The sequence below is a fragment of the Hipposideros armiger genome, unplaced genomic scaffold (genome assembly GCF_001890085.2).
Source record: "Hipposideros armiger isolate ML-2016 unplaced genomic scaffold, ASM189008v1 scaffold_149, whole genome shotgun sequence".
In the NCBI taxonomy this organism is placed as follows: domain Eukaryota; kingdom Metazoa; phylum Chordata; class Mammalia; order Chiroptera; family Hipposideridae; genus Hipposideros; species Hipposideros armiger.
Window position 1 is genome coordinate 3,753,053 of NW_017731499.1, and position 27,894 is coordinate 3,780,946.

The 27,894-nt window shown below is 39.8% G+C and overlaps 1 protein-coding gene across 3 annotated transcripts in view; it reads left to right on the plus strand.

Moving 5' to 3' along the window:
* ERCC4 (ERCC excision repair 4, endonuclease catalytic subunit) overlaps window positions 1-27,894 on the plus strand; it is a 34,387-nt gene that overhangs the window by 6,312 nt on the left and 181 nt on the right. The window contains exons 4-15 of one of the 3 annotated variants that reach the window (XR_002124928.1): window positions 288-495; window positions 2,527-2,707; window positions 3,690-3,818; window positions 5,217-5,327; window positions 7,164-7,761; window positions 9,688-9,780; window positions 14,822-14,934; window positions 17,330-19,041; window positions 23,087-23,199; window positions 24,476-24,613; window positions 24,837-24,892; window positions 26,280-27,457. Coding sequence is in view for 1 of the 3 variants with exons in the window: in XM_019650927.1 (XP_019506472.1) it covers window positions 288-495; window positions 2,527-2,707; window positions 3,690-3,818; window positions 5,217-5,327; window positions 7,164-7,761; window positions 9,688-9,780; window positions 14,822-14,934; window positions 17,330-18,063 (2,167 nt within the window). In the remaining 2 variants the exon portion in view is untranslated. Of the gene's footprint in view, window positions 1-287; window positions 496-2,526; window positions 2,708-3,689; window positions 3,819-5,216; window positions 5,328-7,163; window positions 7,762-9,687; window positions 9,781-14,821; window positions 14,935-17,329; window positions 19,816-23,086; window positions 23,200-24,475; window positions 24,614-24,836; window positions 24,893-26,279; window positions 27,458-27,894 lie in introns of those variants that run through there. The other 2 variants (XR_002124929.1, XM_019650927.1) reach the window with 2 other exon arrangements.

Sequence of the window (27,894 nt, forward strand, 5' to 3'; positions counted from 1 at the left end):
AAAGCAGCTGTCGGCAGCACGTGAACAATGGGTGTACCTATGTTCCAGTGAGACTATAAAAGCAGGCCTTAGGTTTGGCCCAGACCATCGCTTATTGACTTGTGCTTATTTGAATAATTTCCATTCATTGAGGTTAAAAAGTATTCCTGAAAACTTTGTGTTGCTTTCCATTTTGTTTGTTTCTTCATTGCATTTACAAAAAAACTATTCAAACATTAAACCAAGACCAGAAATACATAGCTGTTGAAACTCTAGAAAAAACATTTGAAAAATATTTGTCTCTTTAGGTTCCATGTAGCAGTAAACTCGTTTTTAGAACAGCACAAACCTGAAGTTGTAGAAATTCATGTTTCTATGACACCTACCATGCTCGCCATACAGACTGCTATACTGGACATTTTAAATGCGTGTTTAAAGGAATTGAAATGCCATAACCCATCGCTCGAAGTAGAAGATTTATCTTTAGAAAATGCCATTGGAAAACCCTTTGACAAGGTACTCTATTTTCCTTTTTAAGCATAGTCTGTTATGTTATTACTTTAAAGAATGCAGGCTATTTTAATATTTACAGTGTTCTTAAGAGGAATTTGCTGTTATTTGTAATAAAATTGGAGGTGATTTAAAGTATAGCTCCTTTGGTTTACTGGAAAGTAATAATTTGTAGTAAAATACGTGGGTTGGCATGTAAGCACAACTCTGATTTTTGCAGCGATTGTCTCTTATTTTAAGTATAATTAAGAGGAGGATAAATAACCTTTTTGCTCTGAAATGACAACATTTGGATATCTACAGGTAGAAGAGTTTTACATAAGAATGCTTCAGAATTTATGATCTCTTGTTTGGAATAAAAATAATATGGATGAGTTTTCATTACTGAGGATTGTGAAACTTGTTCTGTCTTAAAATTACATTCTGAATTGAGAAAATGGTAAGACTCTAATTCAAGGAACTTTTCTAATTTTTTTCATCATAGATTAATATTAATACAGATACATAAATGTCTGAGATTGAATTGTAGATCCAGAAAAGGCTGACTTTTTAAGAGTTTCCAGAAGCTTTTTAAAAATATATTTTGGTAGATATATACCAAAACTGTCTTCAAAACTGTAAATCAGTCTCTTTGTCACCGGAAATAATGCAGAGTGATTATAAAAATGGAACAATTTAACTTCTCAGTTTTCTGATTCTTCTAAAAAGTCATTTTACTGTGAAACAATAACACATAAAACTAATTTCATGTGTTGTGTTCCTCATTCTTAAAATAAAGTTTATTATAATTTAGTGCATGGTGAAGCCAAAAAAGAAAAAAACCCCAAAAACTTCACATTCTCTTAATAGAATGTGTATGTCCCAAGGAAAATAAACCATAGTATGTTTTCCACTAAATCTCTGTTTATCATCCCCTGGCTAGTAAAAATCAAAGTTTTAAGTATTCTCTTAGTAACCAAATCTAAGTACAGATATAATTTGCATCTTGTTTGAAAATGTAATTTTTGTAGATGATTTTACAAAAGAGGCATGTAGTTAAACATCCCTGTTTGTCTAGGACAGTCCCGGTACCTGTTGTCCTGGAGTAATTATTAATAGTATCATTTCATTTTCCCAAGAGTCCCAGTGTAGATGATACAGGATATGCTCATCCAAGTATTACTCCTGCTCAGCATTACATTTGTTAGATAAGATGCCATATAGTGGACTGCTTCCATATCACGTTACAAGTATTATCCTTTTTAGTTTCAGAATCAGTATGTGAAATGTGAATATACATAGCTGTGGATTTGTAGATACCCACATGGTATGACATGAAGTGGTTCTGCATCTTAGGCAACTTTGTAGGATCTTAAAAAAGATTCAAATTTAGTCAATTTGTTAATTTAACGATTTAGTCAATGTAACAATTCAGTCAATTGTTAATGTAACAAATATTTTTCTACCCTTGAATCACTCTTTAAAAAAAAAAAACACTAAACAGATCTTTTACACCAACAAATTAAGTACATTGTTATTTAATTTGATGCCATTTAGTTTCCCTGGTTTATGCCCCTGTTTCATTGTCCAACTGGATCCCACAATTTTATCCATCCAGTGTAGGGTCACAGCCAGACTTGGCAGAAATTGAATGTGTCTTAGCTACGTGCTTTGACTCTTCCTAAAAACAAATATTTTTGAATCTGATGTTTAGCAGGCCTTTTCTCTTTTGACTAGTAATGTAAGTATGGATAATTATGAATTGACTCTATCTGATCATAAAGAATCTAATGATAAGACACTCTTCTTTATGTTTGAAAAATTAAACATTGTTATAAAACCTTAGAAATTGAAATTTTCTATCCACTTCCTTGGAAGATAATGTTTTGGATTTTATTATTATTATTATTATTGTGGTAAAATATACATAACATAAAATTTTCCATTTTAACGAGTTTTTAGGTATATAGGGGACAATGTTTGTTGAAAATGTAATCTGTATTAATAATAGCCATATTGAACATATTTTAGCAGTACTAAATTTTATTCTGGTTTTAGACAATCCGCCATTATCTGGATCCTCTGTGGCACCAGCTTGGAGCCAAGACTAAATCTTTGGTTCAGGATTTGAAGATATTGCGAACTTTGCTGCAGTATCTCTCTCAGTATGATTGTATCACATTTCTTAATCTTCTGGAATCTCTGAGAGCAACAGAGAAGGCTTTTGGCCAAAATTCAGGTGGGAGATAAAAATACTAATACTACCGTAGGAGCTGATTTGAATAAAGTTCTGGGTTTTATAGGGGATCAGTTGTGGGGAGTGCTAGACTCACCTACGTGGTGTGCTCAGATTTCAAACTCCATTTTATGTTCGCAGCACAAGGACGTAGATTTTATTGATAGCTAATGTTTCCGCCTGCTCAACTTCTGTATGATAATAAATATTCATAGCCATTTCTGGGCAATCTTATTTCTAGAAAAGGCTGACTATATTACAGGCAGTCCCCAACCTAGAAATGGGTTATCATCTAGAAGTTTAGTTGTTAAGAACTTCAAATTCATTTTCCCCAAAGAAACAACAAGGCGGCATTTCATCAGCTAGGGTGCTGAAAATCAAAGAGAAGAGGTTTATAGGGAAACATATACGTGTAACTGGCCGCTGTCTTGCTTTCCTGCAAGTCACGTCCTCCCCACACTGTTGTGCCTGCAAAACCAGCCACTTTTCAAAGTGTGGTGCTTGGGCCCCTGAGGCCAAGATTTGATGACTGATAATTTTTGCTGTTTTAGCAGGGACATTCTTGAGTAATAAACTGCAAATGCTTAGAAATGAAGGATACACTGACTGCTAGTCCGCTCTGGTTTCACTGCCTTGGTTGTGCTCAGCCAACAGTGGCATGACCCCCAGTGCTTTGGCACCAGCATAGGAAATGGCAACACAGTGGACAAAAGTCAAATAATGAGTTAGTGTTATTATGAGAATAGTTTCAAGGTCACAGACCCCCTGAAAATATCTTGGGACCTCCAGGAGTCTGTAGCCCAGTCTTTGAAAACCACTGGTCCAGCCCAGCAGTAACAGAGGCCACACTAAGGGTGAAGGTGCGGTTTGGAGGAGAAAAAGATGGCAGCCAGGCATATATATATATATATATGTATGTATATATATATAGGTCATGTGACCATCAGAGGTTTCTGTTTGTTTTTTTTTTCACTTTTCCTATTAGGTTGGCTGTTTCTTGACTCCAGCACCTCGATGTTTGTAAATGCTCGAGCAAGGGTTTATCGTGTTCCAGATGCCAAAATGAGTAAAAAAGGCAAAATATCAGAAAAGGTGGAGATTAAAGAAGAGCAAGGTATCTTGTAGGCTTAAGTCTTTAAACGTGTCTTTTATTTAAGTATTTGGTGTGGAATTGCTTATTAAGTGACACTGTCATTTTAAACCATTTTTGAAAAATGTGTGTCCATATGTTAAATGTAGGTTATGTGTGACATATGTAATGTATGTTAAAAATATTCACCATGTCAAGTGTTAAAATTCGTTACCAAAGGAGTCCAAATAACAAGTGCCAAGTGTCGATCAAGAGATTCCTACTGCTACATAAAAACTATAGATTTTGTAACTTCAGAGTAATTACTATTTTGGGCACTTAAAGTCTTAGGGGAACATTTTAACATCCCTTTAGCTTTTAGAGGACATAAATATACTAGAATGAGACAAATGTAGATTTTATTCCAACACTCATCTACTAGGTATAATAAATACCATTGCTTTTCAATTTATTGTAGTAACATTGGTTAATGACATTATATAAGTGTCAAGTGTACAATTCTATAATACATCATCTGTATATTGCATTGAGTGCTTACCAACCGAAGTCTACTTTCTCTCCATCACCATATATTTGACCTCCCTTACCCTCGTCCTCCTCTCCCCGTCCTCCTCCCCTCTGGTAACCACTCTACTGTGTCTCTGAGTTTGTTTGTTCATTTGTTGCTGTTTTATATCCCACATATGCGTGAAATCACATGGTTCTTGTCCTTTTCCATCTGACTTATTTCACTTAGCATGGTACCCTCAAGCTACATCAAACTAAAAAGCTTCCACACAGTAAAATAAACCATCAGCAAAACAAAAAGGCAACCAACCGAATGGGAGATGTTTGCAAACGATACCTCTGACAAGGGGCTAATATCCAAAATGTCTACAAAACTCATACAACTTAACAACAAAAATATCATTGGTTTTTATTAAAGCATGGGATGGGCTTAATGCTTACTTTCTTTCTAGTTCAAAGGTCTACTCCAAAACTTAATTAGACATATTAGTGATGTGAAATAAAAGTTTGATTGTTGTCTATCTCTATTCCATGTTCAGGATTGTGAAAATCATGGGAATTTTAGAAATAATAAATACTGTTGTTTTCTACTGATTCCTTTACGTTGTATAGCAGGTCATATATAGCATCACAGTTGAAAACTAACACAAAATCATCTCTTAACTAGTGACTGTGTTTATCACTTTCTATCGAAGCATTATGAAATCTGTATTCATGTTGGTTTGTAGTGTCTTTCACTTAGAGCATAAGGAGACATTTTCCAAGGAAGCAAATTCTATCTGGCATTATGAAGGAAGCTCAAAGGAAAGGGCTTATGGAACGGTGCTTGTGTTGTCTGTTGTTTTAAAAGCTTTTGCAGTACTTTATGGAGAAAGAGTATCACATACAATGAGATTATATTTTATTTCTTTACAGAAACAAGAAAGGAACTGGTCCTAGAAAGCAACCCAAAGTGGGAAGCGCTGACCGAAGTACTGAAAGAAATCGAGGCAGAAAATACAGAGAGTGAAGCCCTCGGTGGTCCAGGTAAGAAAAAGGGAGATGATGACGTTGGCTTTTTAAATTAAGCAAATGAGTCTTTTCGAGTAGCTCTTTAAAAATAACTTGCTGTTTTGTTTCTAAAATGTAGAATAAATGCCACATGAACACTGAAATCCTAGTGGGAACCCCCGTTCTGTTCACTTGCTGTGATTTTCTCCACGTTGTATCACTGTATATTCATGAAAGCAGGTGTTTTTTGTTTTTTTTTTACTGGTTGAGTTCTCAGGACTTCTATTTGAAGATTTAGCTCATCTCCACATATGTATTCACCAGGCTTGGAATCTGGAACCCCCAGGAGAAGCTAAGGGGTCTTATGTTTTATATTCTCAGCAAGAATCTTTCCAAAGAAGCCTGAACTATCCTATGGAATGACATTGACCTAGCCCGAAAATAGTTCCAAATCTTAGGACTATTCTATTTAAATATGAGTATACTAATAAATGAGCCCAGTAGACTAAACCTGAGCTAAATTTAAAAAATAAAACCAGTAAAAAAAGAAGAAAGAAAAGAAAATAGATTGTTGAAATATCTAGTCTTTGAACTACTGCTAATGAATAGAGGCAAGCACGTGATCCTTACATTAGTAAATATGCTGGTGATACTATCCCAGAACTTAACGCTGCTGTGATTTAAGACCCAACGTCATACATGCTCACCTAGAAAAAGTAAAAAAATATGAAGAAAAAAGAGAAGGGAAAAAAATGATGTCTAGTAGCCACTTTTAACATTGGCCCATTTCCTTCCTTTTTTCCTTTCATGTTTTTTCTATTTCACATTGTTAAAAGTCATAGGTAGATATCCTTTCTGGATATAGAATTAATGAGTCAAATGATACTAACATTCTTAAAGTTTTCAAGACATTTTACCACATTGATTTACAGCAAGTTTTTATTGACTTTCATTTCTTCTGGCAGTGTAAGAGCTTGCCTCTTTGTCACTTAGGTAACAATGACTAGAAAGTCTATTTGTGTGTGTGTACCAATGTACATAACAATTGTATTAAATTGATGGGAGAAAAATGTTAGTTTGTTGTAGATTTTGATATTTGGTGAGCTCAATATTTTCTCGACTGCATTTCCTCTTTTGAAAACTTAGTTTCCTTTGCCAATTTAGGCTATGTCCTCAGTTTGTATTGGCTTTTTATATATTAAAAATATTAACATTTATCAGAGCTGTTGCATGAAGTTGTTTTTTTTCTTTAGCTTTTTTATGCATAGTTTTTAGTCTTAGAAAATCAATCTTAGCTTATAGATATTAGTCTTCTCAGAGATTTCTTCCATTGCTTTTAAGCCTAGAAAATCATCTCTAGCAGGAGAGATGAAGAATAATCACCTTTTTAAAAAAATTTAATATTTAACATTTGACTCTGTGATCCATATGGAATTTATTTTGATGTATAAGATCCTCTTAGGGCCGGCCGAGTGGCTCAGCTGGTTAAGAGCTTGCTTAAGAGTGCGAGCTCTGAGAAACAGCAGTTCAATTCCCAGCCAGAGCTGAGCTGCCAAAAAAAAAAAAAAAAGATCCTCTGGAAAATTGTTAATTAAAAAAAGTTTCCTTAAAGCCTCCATTATACCGTGGTTCTACTTTCATAAGACTCTACATTTAATTTTTGACTTTAGCTTTACTCAAGATTCAAGTAATCCTTCCAGAGCAGCGAAAGCATTTGATAAGCATCTGAGACCCTTTCTAAACAAATTGTAGATGTATCTTTAGCACCAAGGGGTAAGACTTGTCTTCCTTGTCGGGGAAGGGACAAGGGTCCTGTGCGTAATAGGAGGAGATGTGAGGTAAGAGTAACATAACATCATTTTCTAATTTTAGGTCAAGTGCTTATTTGTGCAAGCGATGACCGAACGTGTTCCCAGCTGAGAGAGTACATCACTGTGGGAGCAGAGGCCTTCCTGCTGAGACTCTACAGGAAAACCTTCCAGAAGGACAGCAAAGCCGAGGAAATGTGGGTGAAACTCAGAACAGAGGACAGCGCAAAGAGAATTACAAAATCGAGCAAAAGACCCAAAGACCCCCAAAACAAAGGAAGGGCATCTGCCAAAGAAAGGACTGTCAAAAAGAAAAAACGAAGGTTAACCTTAAGTCAGATGATGGGGCACCCTGAAGAACTGGCCGAGGAAGGGGACGGCAAGGAAAGATGTCCTAGAGACATAAGCAACAGCCCAGAAAGCTGCTTAGAGGAAATTAAGCACGAAGAGTTTGACTTAAACTTGTCATCTGATGCCGCTTATGGAATCCTGAAAGACCCCCTCACTATCATCCACCCGCTTCTGGGCTGTAGTGACCCCTACGCCCTGACAAGGGTACTGCATGAGCTGGAGCCACGATACGTGGTTCTGTATGACGCAGAGCTGACGTTTGTCCGTCAGCTTGAAATCTACAGGGCAAGTCGGCCCGGGAAACCTCTGAGGCAAGTTCTGAAGGCTATAAACCGCATCTTAAAGGCTTCCATTTCAGTGCGTTAGGATTTAACACAGAAACTATACCAGTTGCATGTGGGTTTTCTTATCTTGAACATTCCGTTGTTATGACATTTGTTAAGCTTATGAAATTTTATTTTGCTTTCTGACGGATCTGGGAAGTTTCCATAGGAAGGGTGTCCAGTGTAGCATAACGACGAATTGGGGGGACCACTCGTGCCCTCCTTACTTGCTGCTCTACTCCTATGTACCATAATCTTGATGCATTGGTTCGTAGCTTAATGGGGTGCTGTATTTGAAGACGTCTAGGAAATATAATATCCTAACTAATCCCCAGAATTAATATAATTATGACTCAGCTAAGTAATTTCAGTCCTCTAAAATGTCTTTCTCATAAATTTTAAGAATTGACCCTACATTACATTCACATAAAACTAAAATATTAGGGGAATTATTGTACTAAGTTTTCTTCAGCTTCAAGAGCTATCAAATGAAAAATCTACAGAAATATCAGACGAGAAAATGATGCCTCCCAGAGAATATAATGTTCTGGCTCTCCAGTTATCTGAGGGGAATAAACAGCAAAATTAACATCCTGAACTCAGCCTGAACCAAAAACAGAGCCAAAAGACGTTTTCCTTGCACTTGAATGCATCCTTTCTTAGGAGAGGTGAATGGAGGGAGTGGGTCAGGAATAATGCAGGATGAGATTAGACAAAGCTGGTGAGATAATTATAGGCTGGTAAATTCTTCATACTTTGCTATTGATTAACTTTATAGATTGCTCGTGTGTTGTTTGTTGCCTGCACATAGAACAGTGTGATGTTTGCAAATCAAATGTCAGAATCCGAAGGGAACTGGGACTTCCACCGCTCACTCTGTCGCTGGGAAACTGAGGCCCAGAAATGGTGAATGATTTGCCCTTGGCCATATGGCCCATTTGTGGGAAAGCTAAGGTCTCTGGATTCATTGTCCAATGGTCTCTCTTCCCTGTTCACACTTTAAAGAAATATAATCTAGGGGCTGGCTGAGTGGCTCAGTTGGTTAAGAGCTCGCTCAAGAGTGCGAGCTCTGAGCAACAGGGTCACTGGTTCGATTCCCCGGCCCGAGCCAAGCTGCCACTGAGCTGTTGGCAGGATGGCTCAGCTAAAAAAAGAAATATAATCTAGGAAGATGAAATCTAAAAGAAAAATCGAGGGCTAAAAGGAAAATATCTCTGATAGAGGTGAAGAAAAGAGACAGTTAGGTACTTAATTCATCTTCTAGCAATAAACAAGACAGAAAACCAGGCCTTTTCTAAGAGAAAAGCATACCTCACATTATTTTTTTGGGAGGGGTAGGGGGCTTGATATAATCCATATGTCTTCAGTGTCTGTGTGTTTATAGAAAATGTGTGATGATTTGGTTCTGTTAAGATGAATAAAAAAGAACTGACAAAGTATTTGTGAAGATAAAGGTCATATAGATTTCATTTGTTTATTTTTTATGAACGTGAACTTTCATAAGCTGGTTTTTATGACTACCATCCAACTTTTTAAATGCTTGTTTGGCAGAGATGCAAAGAAAAATTGAAAGAAAAAGAAGCCACTAAGATTTTGTGTTTTCTATTTTGTTTATAGTCATGAGGAAAGAATTATTCTCTCCCTCTAGTTATATTTCAATGTTTACCTAAACTCTGTTCCTCCTTTTGGCGAAAGAAAGAAAAAAAAAAAAGCCCTTGTGGTAATGAGACCTTTAACAGGTGGGGCTTGGGCAGCTTAATTTCAGTAAGTGTGTGATTAATGGAACCTTTTATCCGTAGTCAAATATTTATTATTTGAGCACTCCAGGTTGCTGATTTCAAATGCTGTGCTCTTCCTTTCAGGGATTAAAAGTTATGTTTTTGCAGCCTAAAAGAATTCTGCCTTAACTTGCAGGGTTTACTTTCTTATATACGGAGGATCAACTGAAGAACAACGCTATCTCACTGCTTTGCGGAAAGAAAAGGAAGCTTTTGAAAAACTCATCAGGTAACACATAGATCAGTGTGAAAGCACAAACTTCACTGAAGGCCTTTCAAGATCTAGGGGCTTCTCTGGGGGTGGGGGCTGGGGTGTCTAATAGCGCTCGGGAAAGATGGAGAGGGAAGAAGTTGGGGAGGATCATGTCAGCATAAACCAAGACGTTCATCAGCACCTATTTCCTTTTTCTCTACCGCTCTTTTCTCCACTTGCTTTCCAGTAAGTTAGTAGAATATTAGAAATGTGAGGAGAACTGCTTTTCTGTTTATAAAGAGATACCGTAGAAGATAAAACACCAGAAATATAACTAAAACACTACTTTTCTAAGAACTATGTTCTTACATATCTCTCTCCCCCTGCCCCATGCCCAAGTTTTCTCCCATCCCTTTGAATTATGATTTTTTTTCTCCTTGTACGATTTCCATTGTCTGTGGGTGTGTGACTGCTTAACCTTTTACTGGGAAATACTTTCACAACCCTGTCAGTTCAGATCAATAGACTCGCTCTGGGAAACTGTTTTTGAAAAGGTGTGACATTTATCTGAACACACGTGTCCGTTTTTGAGAATGAGTGTCCTTTAATGTTCCAAATCCAAATAGAAAAGGCTTTTCAGTTTAACATAAGGAAAATGTTTCCGAGTGAGATATTCACAAGCTGGATGGCTACCTCTTACTTCTGCGAGTGTTTAAGAAATCTCATAACCTCCCACCAGGCATGCTGTCAAGGAGATTGTAGCTTGGTGAGAGAGGATGGGACAGATGCTCTGTAAGGGGCCTTAGAGGCCAGGGCAGGGGCTGGATGGGGCATCCTTGAGCTGGACCAGAGGAGACCATGGCGTGGGCTGAGTGTGATTAGGCCGTCTTCATCTTCCAGACCTCTGACATTGGCAGTATATCAATGGCAATGAGAAGGCAGAAATCATTTTTAGTGTCAGTTTACCTGCCAGGGCCCTAGACAGAATTTCAAAATGGAGAACCATCCTTCAACACTGGCTGTGGGCTCTCAGTATATGCATGAAATAAACCCGTACCCTCCTTTGTCCAGGGCATGCAATTCTGGAAATGAATGTTCACTGAATCAGTGTCATTGAGTCCCTGTGGAGGGGCTCAGCACAGTACGTGGGCAGACCCTTTTCCTTCCCTTCAAATCCTCTGTGACTGTGACAGGCCTTGGCCATGGATTCTCCCAGCTACCATGCAATTATTATTAATCAGTCCTTTCAGCCTATGAAAATATATTTTCTATTAACATGTTCTGTGGAGCGGTTTATATGGTATGTGTGTGTATACATGTTTTTTGAAAAAGTATTTCAGAAAGTGTGATAACAGACCAGGTATTACACAGACTACCTGTTTTTGTCCAAAGCTTTCAGTGGCTCTGTGTCCTCGAGACCTTCACGCTCCCCAGACTCAGTCAACAGATATTTATTGAGCATCTGTTATGTGCCAAGCCCTGTGCTGATATCAGAGTGCTGTAGTTACAGTGGCACAGGAAATGTCTTTGCTTTCCTAGAGTTTATCCTGTAGTGGAAAAGAAAAGCCTTAAATGACTAGGAAGATTATAATAAATTGACTTTTGCAGAGTGCTGCTGGCTGCAAAGGTAAAAATGGCTGTAATAAGAGGGGGTATCAAAGAGACCTAACCCAGTGTGGGGCTCAGGAACAGCTGCCCTAAAAAAGGGATATTTAAGCTGACCCATGAAGAATGTGTGCTGGTTGCTAGGTAGATGAGCTAGGCAGAGGGGTTGTGTTGAACATGGGTGTGTATGAAGGGTCAGGTACAGAAGGCCTGCTTAGGATTTAGGACTTCAAACAAACAGAACAGAAACAAACATAAATACAGAGAATAAACCGATGGTGGCCAGGTGGGAGAGGAGGGGGGTGCAGTGCTGGGTGAAAAAGGTGAAGGGATTGAGAAGTACAAATTGGTAGTTACAAAATAGTTGTGGGGGTGTAAAGTACAGCACAGAGAACCTAGTCAATAATATTGTAATAACTACGTACGGTGTCAGGGTGCACTAGACTAGTCAGGAGGATCACTTTGTAAGTTATATAAATGTCTAACCACTATGTTGTACACCCGAAACTAATATGATATTGTATGTCAACTATAATTGAAAACTTTAAAAAATTGTTTTTAAAACTATCTAGGACTTGTCTCTAAAGGCAACATGACAGCATTGAAGAGTTCTAAGCAGGAAAGTGACATAAGTATATTTTTAAAGGCTCTTTTCTGGCATCAAATGAGGAATGGATGGAGCAGGAAAACTAATAAGGAGGTTATTGCAATTGTCTGATAAGAAAAGGTGGTAGCCAAGATCCGGTTGATGGAGAGAAGGGAACAGGTTTAAGAGGTATTTAAGAGATGGAATCAAAGAATTAATGATAACTGGATGTGGACCAGTACCTCCTAACCATTCCTTCACCCTTTTAAAAACATCCTTAGCCTAACGACGATTAAAGTCATTGTCACCAAGTTACAAATGAGCACATGAAGCTAAAGTGTTCAGATTAGGTTATTGGTGTCATGTGGAGGGTCGCCAAAACCACCTAAGGCTCGAAGATTCTTAGGACCCCTGGGAATCAGAAAAATGGGTATAGTCACAGTAATGGTTGATGACAGCAACAGAATACAGATTGAAATCAGCCAAGGGACAGAACACATGGGGGAAAGTCCAGGAAAAGCCAGGCATGAGCTTCGGGGTGTCCTCCCAGGGGAGTCCCACAGATGTGCTCAATCCTCCCAGCAGCAGTGTGTGACAGGGAAGCTCCCCTGAGCCTGCGGGTGCAGTGTTTTTATTGGGGGTCGGTCATGGAGACACAGAGTACCCGTGTGACAGACTCCACCCCCCTTCCCCTCTCCTGAAGCAAAAACAGGTATTCACCATAAATCACAGTTAGCATAAAGCATCCGAGGCCCCAGGCCTCAGGCGCACAAAACACCTCTTATCAGGCAGAATATTGCAGAGGCTCAGAGCAGATCTCCCAGAAGCTGGCCAAGGGTCAGTCCTGAGGAGACAGGCCTTTCCTGGGAATGGGCAGGCTTTGAGCCTCCCAGGCCTGCTGAGCTAACCCTTTCCTCACAGCGTTGTGGCCTGAGGCTCCAGTCAAATGTTGGGGGGTGGGAGGAAGGCACCTGAAAAGGTGAGTCTCTATGCTGCAGGCCTCCTTCACAAGGGAGCCCAACCTCAAAAAGAGTACTTTTAGTAGATTGTAGCAAGATGTTGGGGACCCTGTGTCATCCCTGGTTTATACAAGTGAATCTACACATCGGAGGGCTCAGTGACAAGGTATGGATTCGCCTGGTATGTTCTCAGAAAGCTCACTCAACAGAACCTTGCCATATGGACTGTCTCCAACATTTCAGTCTGTACAATAATTTCCGTACCAGGTTTTAATGTAATTTTTCCAGGATCAGGCATAATTTTCTAAACTCTCTCAATGGTGATTGCCTACTTACTGTAAGTCAGATCTTTCCCATGTTACACAGCAATCAGATAGTTGCACTATTTAGAATCTTGAGATATTTACTTTCCCAGAAAACCTGGGGAATTTGAGAAGTGTTTGTTTTGAAAAGCAAGATCTACGTGAGGCGCATTGCTGAAAGGGGATTTGCACTGAGCCTGCACTTGGAGAACAATTTAATGCGAGAGTAAGATAAGGTGCTTTCGCCAGGACCTCCATGGGCGATGTGGTAAGAACAAAAGCAGTGCGACTATTTGCAATAGCCAGAGAAGAAAGAGTCCAGTGGGCTGGCAGTGAAAAACATCAGTAGACTACAGATGACAAGTAAAGAGAAAAAAAGATCACACTTCTAAGTATTGGTAATAAAATGCTCCCTTGGTGGAAAAATTAGCAACAACAGTCTGCATATATAATACATAGTCTTGGAGAGGCCACTGCTTTTCAAAGGAAGGGGTAAGATCATTTAAAATGTTAGTTAGAAAATATGATCACAGAATGGGTTAGCATGAGGACTTGAATAAATGCCCATTTGAAGACTTGAATTTCAGCACCTCCTCCCTATATTGTCATGTACAAGCCATTCAGATATCATCGAAGATGTTAAAGCAAAAATAAGAAACCTCAGTACTTTAAGGGGAACTAGGAATTTGAATTTTTAAATTATCTGTGTCTATCACATAGAGTAACTTGAATAATTATGCTAAATGTTGAAAGCAAGGGACTGAATATTTATAATTACGGCAAATTTCTGTTAAAATCATTTGCGTTACTGGCTAGGAAGACAATATTTTCTTCACAACCGTGGTTTCACTTCGAGTATATTTTTTTCTCAGATTCAATTTGCAATTATAAGATTTTATGATAAACTGTTTTATTTAACAATATTAATTGAAACAGTTGTGGAATCATTGGAAAGTAAATCTTCATTTTTTTTTTTTCAGCATAATCAGGGATAATTAGGAGATGACGTTATCACATTACAGGAAAAGTACACTTATAACAACTAACATTTATTCCATGCCAGGAGCTTTTCTGAGTGCCTCACATAGATTATGTAACCCTTTCCTTTCTTGTATTAACTCTAGTTTCTCTTCAAAATTGAGAATGGTTAATGGGGCCTCCCACCAGGAGTTTTCAAATCAAGGTTCTATCATATATGTTTTCATTTTCTTAATCATTGATTTTTTTAACCATCCTTATTTATGATTACTCTGAAAATACCGAAATATGAATGATTTACATTATTTTTAATGCTCAATGACACGTTGGCATGTTTTTCTAAAAAGTCTCAATAATCTCTCTCTGGAATGTTTGTACATGCTGGTTCATGTCTGAAAGTGTTGGAAAGACACAGAATAGAAAATAAACAGCTTATTTGACTGGAAGATCAGAAGTAGTACCCAACCAAGAAATTCTCTCTTCTTCCTTTATCCATCACTTGTGCATATTTACTTCTAATGCATTTCTTGTCTTCTCTTTTTAGCATTATAGCCTTGTAGATTGTTTATTATAATTTACAAAAGATTAAAATCTGGAACTTTGAAATGAGTTCAAAAAAAATCTTTAAAATGCTTTTCTCTCCCCAGGGAAAAGGCTAGCATGGTTGTCCCTGAAGAAAGAGAAGGCAGGAATGAAACAAACCTCGACCTGGTAAGAGGCTCCGTGTCCACAAGTGCTCCTGCTGACACTCGTAAAGCAGGTGAGTCCGTCCTGCCCTTTGCCTGTAGAGGAGGCTGTGAGGTTCCAGAGTTTCAACAGAGTCTTGGTTTTTATCGCCAAACTTCAGAATGGATGTCTGCTCTCATCCCCTATTAACCGCGTGGCCTTCCTGAATCAGAGGCTTCTCATCTGTAACGGAAGTGGGGCTGTGTTCTGTGCACCCCAGCTTGAAAATTAGCTATGTCCCAGCATTGCTGTAAATGTGGTTAGTTAAGACTGAGAATGTACTTTTACAAAGAAATTTTTGTAAGTGGTGATTAGGTTCTTATCTTAACTAGAAAAAGACCATCTAACTCACAGGTAAATCGATAGGAGTTGTTGGGGCACATTCCCACTTCTCATTCTGGATTTGTTTCTTGCTTCTTGGCGCTTCTCTAGATCACAGGTGTGTGGTACTCTCATTGCTCTGCAGTGTCCAAACTGTGGCATGCCACCAAGACCTGCTGAATTCCAAGTGCACTGTGAACCAGGAATAACCATTGCCCACTGCCCATGTCCCTATTTCCCCATCGCAGCAGCTGACATCCGCCAAGTGGCATGAGAACAGCAATATGATTGAGTTGACTTAACCTTTGGTGGGGCCAAGCACCTTAGAGCAGTGGGTCTCAGAACTTGGGATACTTAAGAATAACCTCAGATGTTTGGGAAAACTATATTCACAGGCATCCGTCCATAGACATTCTGACTCAGTGGGTCTGAAATGGGATGAGCAGCTCTGGGGATTCTGATGGAAATGGTCCTTGGGTCATCCTTTGGGAAACACTGCCTCAGAGCATCTAGGTCTTTCTGAAGAAGATTCTTACGAACTCACATAGTTTGGTGACAGTTCATGCAGAACTTCAGAATATAAAACAATTTGAAGGATTAGATTTGAGGATGTAGGTGCCACACAGAAAGCTATTCACAGAAGTCCGTCCTTTTGAGTTTAGTTCTCTAAACCCTGTTAGCTTCCTATTGCTACTGTAACCAATTACCACAAACTTGTGGCTGGAAACAACACACATTCACTATCTTACAATTCCAAAGTCCAAATGGGCTTCACCAGGCTAAAATGAAGGTGTCGGCAGGGCTGCATTCTTTCTGGAGGCTCCAGGGGGTACCCCTGTCCTTTCCAGGTTCTAGAGTCCTCCTCCCCCATCAAAGCCAGCAGCTCCAACTCTGGCCTTCCTGTTCCCTCTTTCACATAGGAGGACCCGTGGGCCTGCCTGGATAGTCCAGAATAAGCTCCCAGTCTTGAGATCTATAATTTAATCACGTTTGGAAAGTCCCTTTTGCCATGTCAAGTCACATACTTACAGGCTCCAGGGGTTGGAACATGGACACGTTTGGGGGCCATTATTTTATCAACAACAACCACAGCCCTTGTGGAGTCCTTAAGCCAGCTCATTAGCATCACCTGGAGCGTGATAGAACTGCAGAGCCTTAGACCCTATCCCAGACCAAATACAGAATTTGTTCTTTACCGTATGATCTCACTCATATGTGGGGTTTAAAACAGAAAGCAGCAAACAAACTCATAGACAGACAATAGAATGGTGGTCACCAGAGGAGAAACAGGGTGGGGAGAGGAGAAAGGGGGTACAGGGGGTCAAATATATGGTGATGGAAGGAGACTAGACTTTGGGTGGTGGGCACATGATGCAAAGTATTATAGAAATATAGCTGTATTTGCAGATGATGTATTATAGAACTGTACACCTGAAACTTAGGTGATGTTATTAACCAATGTCACGCCAATAAATTTAATTTTTTTTTTAGAAAAAAAGAGTTAAGTCTGGGTGGTAGGAATACAAAAAAAAATTTTGCTCTGTAACATGATCACAGCCTGGCACATTATAGAGTGAGAGAATCTCTGTTCTACGGTGTTCTTGTTTTTCTCAGCTTCTTCCATTTTCCCATCTCTGGAGTCATTGATGCAAGCACCCAAAACTCCGCAATCGTTTGCAACAGCTCATACGGCAGTGTATTCAGCGAGCATGGTTAGGCATGCACTGTGTGCCAGACTGTGTCCTAGGAACTGGGATACGGTGATGAGTAAATTGTGGTCAGTGCAATGCTAAGGGACTATCGGGGGGACTACAGAAGGAAGACCATAGCAGATGCTGGTGTTTACAAATCAGTGTAAGTCAGGAACCGCCCATAGATCCTAACTTTCCTGTTAGTTCCATTTAGTATAATTGAAATTGTCTTTATTGAACTCTGTGTGTAAACCTTTTTGAAAATATAGAAAAATGTGGACTAATAACACCTTAGGTATTATGTAAGCACGCATCAGACGCTAACAACAGAAACAAAGATTTTAAACTGTGTCCCACTACATCTTGGGGAGCTCTTCCTCAATGACTTTACTCAAAATGCTACTTTTCCTTCACTAGGTGGCCAGGAACAGAAAAGTACCCAGCAGACTATCGTTGTGGATATGCGCGAGTTCCGAAGCGAGCTCCCATCTCTGATCCACCGTCGGGGTATTGACATCGAACCAGTGACTTTAGAGGTTGGGGACTACATTCTGACTCCAGAAATGTGCGTGGAACGCAAGAGCATCAGCGACCTGATCGGCTCTTTACACAATGGCCGCCTCTACAGCCAGTGCATCTCCATGTCCCGCTACTACAAACGCCCCATGCTTCTGATCGAGTTTGACCCCAGCAAGCCTTTCTCCCTCACTGCCCGAGGCGCCTTCCATCAAGAGATCTCCAGCAACGACGTCAGCTCCAAACTCACGCTCCTCACCCTCCACTTCCCGCGGCTGCGGATTCTCTGGTGCCCGTCCCCTCACGCCACCGCCGAGCTGTTCGAGGAGCTGAAACAAAATAAGCCACAGCCAGATGCGGCGACAGCCATGGCCGTCACGGCGGATTCTGATATCCTCCCCGAGTCAGAAAAGTACAACCCTGGCCCGCAAGACTTCTTGCTAAAAATGCCAGGGGTCAATGCCAAAAACTGCCGCTCCTTGATGAGCCACGTTAAGAACATTGCAGAGTTAGCAAGCCTGTCGCGAGATAAGCTCACGAGCATTTTGGGGAACGCTGCAAACGCCAGGGAGCTCTATGACTTCCTTCACACCTCGTATGCCGAGATTCTGTCCAAAGGAAAAGGGAAGACATGAACAGTGGTGGCTGGTTTCTTAGCCCATGACTGTGCTTGCCCCATGACTGCCCTTTGTTGGCCGCCATTGGTCGTTATTAATTATCAGCTCAGTAGTTCATGCCCTTCCAAGGTTTTTAATGATTGTGCCGTCTATTTCCTAGGTCAGTGGACCAGAAGCCAGGATTCACCCCTGAACTTTGCACTTAGGCCTCCTTTTAACTCTCCCATGCCAGCTCTCCTCCCTGCGCTGTGCACGCCAGGGGTCACGTTTTCAGTTTTTAAATGAGGTGTGTCAGGATCAGGTAAGGTTTCTACAAGTGTTTCTAGAAGGCCACTTTGGAGACAAGTCGACCTTTACATTTCTTACACAAACTATGAAGCACACAACCATGTTGTCACCCTCTGTCTGTAGAGGGGCCCCTGGAACACTGACAAGGAGCATCTCTCTGGCGACTCCCACCAGTTTGTCTCCACTACTTCTTCCGCCGCTGCGTTCTTCCACCTGTCTGCCTCTAAGAAAAATTCATGGGGACTTTCCCCTATTAATTTAAGACAGCCACCTCTAAAACTGGCTGATTAATTTTCTAGTCACATGAGTAGATGTAGATGTACCACTCAGTTGTTGAAAAACCAGTATTTTTAAAACATGAAATGAATTACCTGTTTGCAGAATTTGATGGTGTAGGTGAGGAGCCCTTAAAATTCTCCATTTTTATAGATATTTAACCACCTAATCCCAGAGATCTCGATAAGCCCAAATAGCTAGCTACAGAGTCTCTTAAGACTTCTCTTTTCTCAGCCTCTCTTCACATATCCCAAGACCACCAGCACTATATTCTCTAGAAATGCAAGGTAAACTCATCCTCTCTCTGATTCTTCTTCACTTCTCGTGTTCCTGTGCCTGAATACCTCCCTGCATCTCTGTGTGAGGACAAGCAAATGACTGACCCGCAATATAATATCTGGTTGGCCTTCCTTGAGATGAGATACAAGGACTGTAAGTAAATGGAAAGGCAATGCATGGATTATATAAAAATTCTAAAGAAATATATGTATTTAAAAATTCATAAGGAAAACTATCTGATTCTAAACCGCCTCCTTCTGATTTAGTTTAGCTTTTTACTGAGGTATACATACAGGGCATTCATAGCATCCTTGTGCGGTTTTTAAACTTCTATATTTAAACATTATTAACTTAGGTATTAGTCCCATAGTTAGTAACGAGTAGTAAATTTTCTACCTCAAGAGCTGATACAGGCATCAGTTCTGCCAGCCATACCACACAGTTGAATGTTTTGTCAATGTCAGCCATGTTTTTGTTTGTCACACTGTTCAAACTCAGAGGACACAGTAGACCACGTAACACAAAATAGTCTTTAACTTGAACAAAAGGACTTTTAACTGGCCTCTCCAAACTGAATGTCTTTCGATTTCTTTGTATGTTAACGTATGCTAATACTGTTAAAGTATGTGTGGATTTCAAACTATATAAGGGTGTACTACGAGAATGAATTGAGGGGTATCAAGGAACCCTGTTGGTTATTGTAGAAGTGTACAGTGATTTGGAGAGTAGAGAAGTGGACGAGAAACAAAAATTAATTCAAGAAAGAATAAAGATGTGGGCTACTGATTTTTGTCCCAGGGTTAAGACTATACCCTTGAGAATAAAAAAACAAAAATGTCAGGTATACCTATGTTAACTTTGACTTTTTTTATGTCTTTAAGGGTTCAGTCATAGTTAAGAGTACATTAAAATAGACACACCATCTCAGATAGTCATGGTCATTATAATTTTTCTTCAACCTTTTCTAGCACTTCTGCTTGAAGTATGTAATTTGTATTTTATTCTTCTTGTATAATTCCGCCTACCTTTTATTGTTCTTTCATTACATAAAAGGAAAATCCTAACATAGTACATTCTTTGATAAGGGTTTCCCTCCAAGTTAAGTTTTCAAACATAAGCTCTTCTTAAAGCTACCATTTTAAACAGTCCTTGTTATCTACTACAAAGGAGATAACAGTGTCAATTATACTTAGAAACCCAGTGTCCCTGGCTCCCAAATTCTGTGATTTGCCATTATACCTACCGGACATATTGAAGACAGACGTATCATCACGTGTATTTGAATTATGAACTCTGCCATGGTCAGTGTAAATGAAAGGCTCTCACTGCCACTTCCTCTGCCAACTAAATACATATATTTTAATGTGTCTCCAGTTGTGGAAAGCTTTCAATACAACCATCATGTACTTGTATCAGTTTTTTAAACAAATTTTTACAATCTAAGAATCTTTGGCAAAGGAACTAGGAATGTGCACAGTTACAAAATGATTATTTCATTTTATTTCCTAACATCATTTTGTTACCTTTGCCTTTTTCTTTCAAAATCGTAAGTATCCAGTTTACTTATGAACTCATGCTTAGCTTTTCAAAAACCTTTTTTAGAAACTTGAGTTCGACCTTCTATTTTTTTCTTCTTTTAACTTTTTTGGGGAAGATGTGTTTTTCCCAGGACCCATCCACCTCCAAGTCAAGTTGTCCTTCAATCTCAGTTGTGGAGGATGCAGCTCAGCTCTAAGTCCAGTCACCGTTTTCAATCTAGTTGCGGGCGGCGTAGCCCACCATCCCATGTGGGAGTCAAACCAGCAGCCTTCTTGATAAGAACACGTGTTCTCACAGCTGAGCCATCCGGCCGCCCACCGGTAGCTCAGCAGCAGCTCAGCTCAAGTCGTCTTCAATTTAGTTGCAGAGGCACTGGCCCATGTGAGAATTGAACCGGCAACCCTCTTGCTCAGAGCTCACACTAACCAACTGAGCCACCTGGCCACCCTCAGCCTTCTATTTTACAAGTTTTTTGCATAAAAATTTGATCCTATGAAATATTGTGAGAAGTCATTTTCAGTTTTGTTTGTTTAAATCATAGTGCCTTTCTTTGTATTTCCTTAAAATTACACAAGAAGAAATCATTTTTAATAGTGGCCATAAATAATGTCCTTTGGACAATCAGTCGCTCTCTCTCCAATGTGAGGCCTAGTAGACTGTATGTCTGCATATGTTTGAGTACATTCAGAGAACAGTTTCCCAGCGCGTGAGGGTCTGACAATAATTTCCCATTCACCAACCCATTGGGACCCCGAGGGTTAAGTCTAGATTTGGTTGTGTTGCGATAACAGTGTAAATTAATAAGTGGCCTTGAGCGGGAAAACCTACACCAAAGGAAATCTGAAGAAGTAGGTGGGGGAGAGAGGCAGACATTATTAGTCTTTGCTTTTGTTTTTCAAGCATAATTTGATTTTCCTTTTGCTCCGAAAACTCTTTAGGGAAATTCCCTTCTCTTTGGTGTTCAGTTTTAACCCAGCAATGTCCTCTTAAAAAATCAACATTTTAGGAAAATTAATTTTTCGGGCTCAAGTATGTGAAAATTTTATCCAGACTTCAACATGAGTTGTAATTTTTCTTCATTTTTTTCACTTTCTATTTTGGTTGATACCTCTTTCCTATTCAATGATCAACTTCAGGAGTTAATTTGCCGCCTTTATCCACAGGTTATTGGTGGCTTACACCACTGTTGCTTTTTGATTTAAGGGTATGTAAGCCAAAACCTGGATGGGAGGGAGACATAAATGGTTTGTATCAATTTGTAACAGAGTCGTGTGTTTGTTTTTAATAAAATGTGTATTTATTCAGTATTTTCCTCAGCAATCTGTGGACTAAGTAGAAATAATGTATAGTAAATGGGCATATATTCCCAATGCATTATATTTACCAAGGTAAATATAATTTAAATATAATTTAAAATTCAGAGGCTATTTAATTTGGTTTCTTTTTTGTTGTGCAGAATAAATGATTAAACCTGAACTGCTCTTTGAAACACTGCTGTTGCATTCGATGTGCTTGGTAAACCCACTTTCTAAAGCTTCAGTATATTTTTCTTTTGATTATTTTGTAGCATGTCTCCTTAAGAAGGGGGAAAAAAACTATTTTTCTTCTGAAAATACTCATTTGTTGACATGTAATGAATATGTGGTAAGCACAGTGCCTGGGACGTCTTAACAGAGATTAATTTTCTTCCACCCCTGACTCATACATTTTTGTTCCTTCAACATCAAAGTTGAAAGAGGTGAATTATCCTTTTGACACATCTAGAATTTATTGTAATCTCTTAAACAAGTTTAATTATTAGTTAACTAATTGGCTCATTTCTATGATGTAATTATTTTTGCTTCTGCTTAAAGTATAGAACCAAATCCCTTTTTAATAAGGCGTAGAACAGTTTATTTCTCAAAATGTTTTCATGTGGGAATAAAGACCCTGGTAGAATAATTAACCCTTTCTTAGCAGTTGTCATTATAACTCACATTTACTGAGTACTTCTGCAATACCTCATTTAATCCTCCTAACATAGCTATAAAGGTACTATTATTTAAAATCCTCTTTTTCTGTGGTGAAACTGAGGTACAGAGAGGTTAAGTAATTTGCCTAAGGTCACCCAGTAGTAACTGGTGGAACCATGATTTGAACCCAAGCAGTCTGACTCCAGAGCCCATGATGAAACACTGGTGACGAGTGGGGGGGGGAGGGGAGAGAGTGGGAGACTGGTTAGTGTCCACTTTCGTATATTTAATTACAAATATGTTCTAGAAAAAGCAAACTGGTTTGTGTTCATGTATCTCTTAGTTAACAGTGTCAAGAGCAAGTAATGCAAAACTTGGAAAGAGGTCAACAAATACTTTGTAGAGCTGGCTGTTGTCTAGTTGTCTGTGCTGCCTGGGGATTATCTGATTTTCTAGGGCTGTGGACTTTTTGCTGACTAATTAGGAAGGCTATTTTGCAACTTTATAAGAATAGACAGGTTAACTTGTAGAAAACCTGATAGCAATGCAGGTAACCCCCACTTTTTGAAAGTTCACATTATACCATTTTGCTTTTACAAAAGACCTACATCAGTACCTGTTTTCATTAACTGAAAGAAATCCAAAGAAGATTTTCACTTTTACAAAACAACGAAAAGCAAAAATAGTGTTCAATGTTTGTTTTACAGTGAGCTGTTACAGAAGCAGTGAGCACCCAGAGCAGTGAGAGTGGCCCTGCCAAGCTCCCCAGAACCACACTCGGCATCTCAGCATCAAGACGCCATAGCCTTGAACTGTGTGGGTGAGCATCTGTGCTTTATCTGGATCTATTTTGTGCATCCGTTAGCAAGATGTGTCCTAAGACATCAGAAAAGCCGTAAGAGAGCTCGTAAGGGTGTTAGGCTTAGTGTAAAACTGGATGTAATTAAGCATTTTAATCATGGTGAATAAAATAAAGACGTGCTTCTGTTGAATTGGGGCCTCGGAATGTTAAAAAATTATCCATATGAGTTAATGGCAATTCTTCACTTTACACCATTTTGACTTACAAAGGGTTTCACAAGAACACTTTACCTTCAGATGGCAGGGGAAAGTGGTACAAGTGATTCTTGTCCAGTGGCATTGCAAAGGTTATTGCCTAGTGCAGGGGTCGGCAAACTTTTGAGACAAAAGAGCCAACCCTGTCCCTCACAACAATTTAAAAATCATTCGAGAACCATAAAACAAATGAAATCACCATTATGTGGATAATATCCTTTAAAAATTTCATAAATGAAACTATGATAGTTTATTTTCATTTTCAATTTTACTTCAGAGCCACATGTATGTACCCAAAGAGCCACAGGTGGCTTGCGAGCTGCAGTTTGCCAACCCTAGCCTAGTGAGATTTAATCAGTTTTGCATTTTTATTTGTGCATGCCTTTGACCAATTATAAATCGCTGGGCTCCTGAATTTTCTTTTGAATCAGTCTTTAACATCTTACTGGTTTCCTCATCAATTGAATCAAATAAAATCTTTGACTTCTTTTTTTTCTATTTGTATAAGAGTTATGTTTGTAATTTTTTGAAAATTATATTTTGCAAATAGTATTGGCAACATGAGCTCCCATATAATGATGAAACCATATTTCTGGCCTCCTTTATCCTGAAGTTAAACGTAAGCTAGAAGATGGATAATATACATCTGCGTGTGGATAGATAGATATATATACAGTAATACCTTGGTTTGCAAGCATAATTCGATAATTCATTCTGGAAACAAACCAGTCATATTGCAAGACATCTCTTGTATACCAAGTTAAAATGTATTAGAAATGTTTGCTCATCTTGCAGAACACTCGCAAACCAAGTCACTCGCAATCCAAGGTTTTACTACACATATTTTACATATATACATATTAAATATATATACATATTTAAGAACTATACTTTGATACTAAGATCTTAATATTAAACACAATAAATTGATCAAATATTTAAGAACTATGGACTTACTTTAAGATGCTAACTCAGTGGACCCAGTTTCTCATTTTGTTTACAAAATCTCAACTGAATACTGAGGGTTTTTTTCTGTGTAGCCATTGACTATCAGTGCAAAAGAGATTGACTCATGAATGAGAAAGAAGAGGAATTTTAGGTATTCCCAAGGATCCGTTTGCACAATGACGATATTTCTACATCAAAAGAACACTTCTCCCTGAGAGCCTGGGAGACAGGTAAACAAAGTCAACTTGCGATTTCAACCCAGGGAGTTTTCTGGGATTCAGAAAAATGTTAAATAAACCAGGTCTAATGAAATGGGGGGGGCACAGTATATTTGAGAGGATGATATTTAGGGAGACACTGTCCCTGTAATTATGAGCTCCACAATTTGGTGTAAGTCAGAGAATGCCCCTCACTGACTAAGAGACTTGCTTCCCCGTGCAACTATCTTTCTAGGAAGGATGACACCCAACAGATGATGTCAGATCCAATTGAATGGCCTCAGAGAGAAGGTAAGAATTCGAGATGAATCTTAAAGAACAGCTAGGATTTCATCAGACAGGAGATGTGGGCAGTGCAGTTCAGCCCAAGTCCAGAGTCTTAGCAAAGAAACAGATGGGAACTCCAATGGTGCTATTTAAAGAAAGCATCATGAACAGTAGGACTAGACAAACACACTGGGGAGATGTAGGAGTCTCTTAAGTGCTAAGCTTGAGGAGTTTGTCCTTATTTCATAGAAAAATGGATGTTTGAGTAAGGGAAGGATGTGATCAAGAAGTCCTGTTTAAAACTTCGATCTGGCAATAGTGAGTTTGAAATGGAAAGAAACTAATACCAATTGAACACTTACAATGTGCCAGATATTTTACGTGTGTTCCCCTGTTAAATCTCCATGCCCCAAATTAGGGATTGTGCCTGCTTTACAGATGAGGAGATGAAGATTCTGAGAGATTAAGAATTAAAGCCACCATGGAAATAAGTGGCAGAGATGGGTTCAACCTCCAAAGCCTACTTTCTTTCTACCTTAACGTGCTACCTAGAAGCAAGGGCTGGCAGTGAAAAGACCATTTCAGAAGCTATTGTTAACAATCTATAAGCAATAGGTAATGATGGCCAGAACTAAGATTATAGGTTTGGAAATGGCAAGGAGCATCAAAGGACAGTTTGTGAGATGTGGCAAAGAAAATCCACGCCTAGAGTCTACAGAGTGCCTACCTTTACACCTAGGCTCAGGAAATGATGATGCTGTCCACAGAAAGAGAATTGGGAGAAAGACCTGATTGGGCGGGGAGGAAGATTAAGTTCAGTTTTGATCAAGTTGCTTTTGAGATAGCCCATGGAGGACAGCCTCAGTTTAGGATGCAGCAGGCATCTGACCAGAAGGGAGCGTTGAAGACATCAGATAACTGGTGCAAGCCAAGAAATCGAAACAGACAGAACTTGAGAAAGCGCCTACATTTAGGAGGTGAGAAGATAGAGGAGACAAACAATTAGAAGAAGATTCTGAATCATGCAGCCACCAAAATCAAAAGCAGGAGAGAATTTCGAGGGAGTGACTCAACAGGGTTAGGAGTTGCACAGTGGGAACACTGGTGGCATCAAGGTGCAGCCTGCAGAGAGCTCTGGTCATCCTTGGGGCGGTGGTGCAGGGAGCCCCAAGGCCACGCCAGGCTGAGGGGCTGAGGAAACCACGGGGCTGTGTGGGTGCAGGAAGAATGGGGGAGCAGCACGTCACACATGATTTTGTTGGTCATCAGAAGGAAGGAGTAGAGGAGGGGAGAGAAGGAAGATGCTGGAGAGAGAAGAGATAATTAACGAAACCAATACCCAGGGTTAGGGTCCTAAGGGTGGGGGCGCAGGGGGAAGAGTGTTTTTTCTTTTCTTCTTTCACACCAACAGAAAACCTGTTTTTGTATTGATTTGCCTCTTCTTAAAAACCAGCATTTACAGTCATGTACCCCCAACTTGGAATGGAACTGGCAAGTCACAGTAAGTAACATTGAGCCCTTTTTGAAGCCTTCTGTTTTGACAACAAAGTTTGGCGCTGAGGTCTGCTTGCATTTAGACTGGCGTAGGGAGTGGCCTAGGACCCCTCGGTTTGTAACCTGGCTGTATAAATAGTATTATTATCATTTAAAGCATCCTTTTCAGTGGTTTATAAAACAAACAAAAAAAATGTACTGGCTAATGTCATCTGGAAACTGAAAGTCATGGTCAGCCATACTCACAAGCCAATCCTAAGACTTGGTAAGGATTTTTATTTCAGTCCCACCGAGCTTGCTGTAACTGGGGCGCTGGGTTGCTATGGTGATTCGTTCTCAAAACAGCCCTTTGCCGCAATACATTGAAACAGCAGATGACTCTCCTTTAGGTTGACTTGATCATGACATTAATACGAGTTGAAACATCCCCCTCGCTCCTCCCATCAGGACGCATGTGTAGGACGTTCAAATCGGGGCCCAGAAGGCATTGGGAAAAAGAATTGCAACTGCGGCCTTTTCAACCTGGGCCATCGCAATTCATGCCACTGAAGGCTATTGGCTCACAGCCGGGAGCTCGACCACGGGGGCGGGCTGCAGCTGGGGAAGGTTCATCACTGAAGCAATTATGCAGTTAATTGCCCCAGTGTGGGCATAGCCTGAAAGTTGTGACTCACACCCCATTCTGTCACTAATAATTGCGGGGCCCGTGTGGGGGTGGGGGAGAGGGACAGGATGCGCAGAAAACTCAGCTGCTTCTTCCCATTCCTCTTGCAAATCTGTGGCTCGCTGAGATCTGTCCTCGAGGTGAGGGAAGAAAGGCAGCTCTCAACGCCCAACACGCGACGCTCCTCGCCTCCACCAGTAGGGGTCCCCATTGAGTCGCAGGTCCTAATGGAGCTGCGCTGGAATCACTGGACACTTTGAAGGATGGCCGCACTGTGAATGGGGGTGTATCTGCCTCTGATTCTTGCTTAACCATGACATGGGAGAGAAAAAAAAGTAGCTGCCTGATTTCCAGCATGACTCATTATAAACAAAGGGAGGACAGATTGACTGCCTCTTATCAGAGCCTGAGTATGTGACCTAGGATTGAGGGTGAGTCAGACCGCTTAAGTCCGCAAGGCCTTTGTTGGTGGGAGAGATTTTTTTTTCCCCTGCGGAAGGGGTGGATTTCGCGGGGGCGGCAGGTGGCGGGGGTGCTATTGATTTCTTAAATACTGCTAGTGACCCCATGGTTAAGCCCTGGGCTTTTAGGTGAGGTCAAATTCCCTCAGAACCTAAAGTGCTTCCAAGTTGGAGATAAAAACTGGCCATACCCACAGGGTAACTCATTTGGAGTTGATAGAAATGTTAGGAATCTTGTGGTGACGGTTTCACAACATACACAGATGTCATCAAAGTGTACACTTTATGTGCAGTTCATTGTATGGAAATTATACCTCCAAGGCTTTTAATAAGAAAATAAGTACAGTTAACAGTTTAGTGTGTGTCTGTGGGAGGGGTGGGAGGGGAGACCCAGCCAACCCATTTTT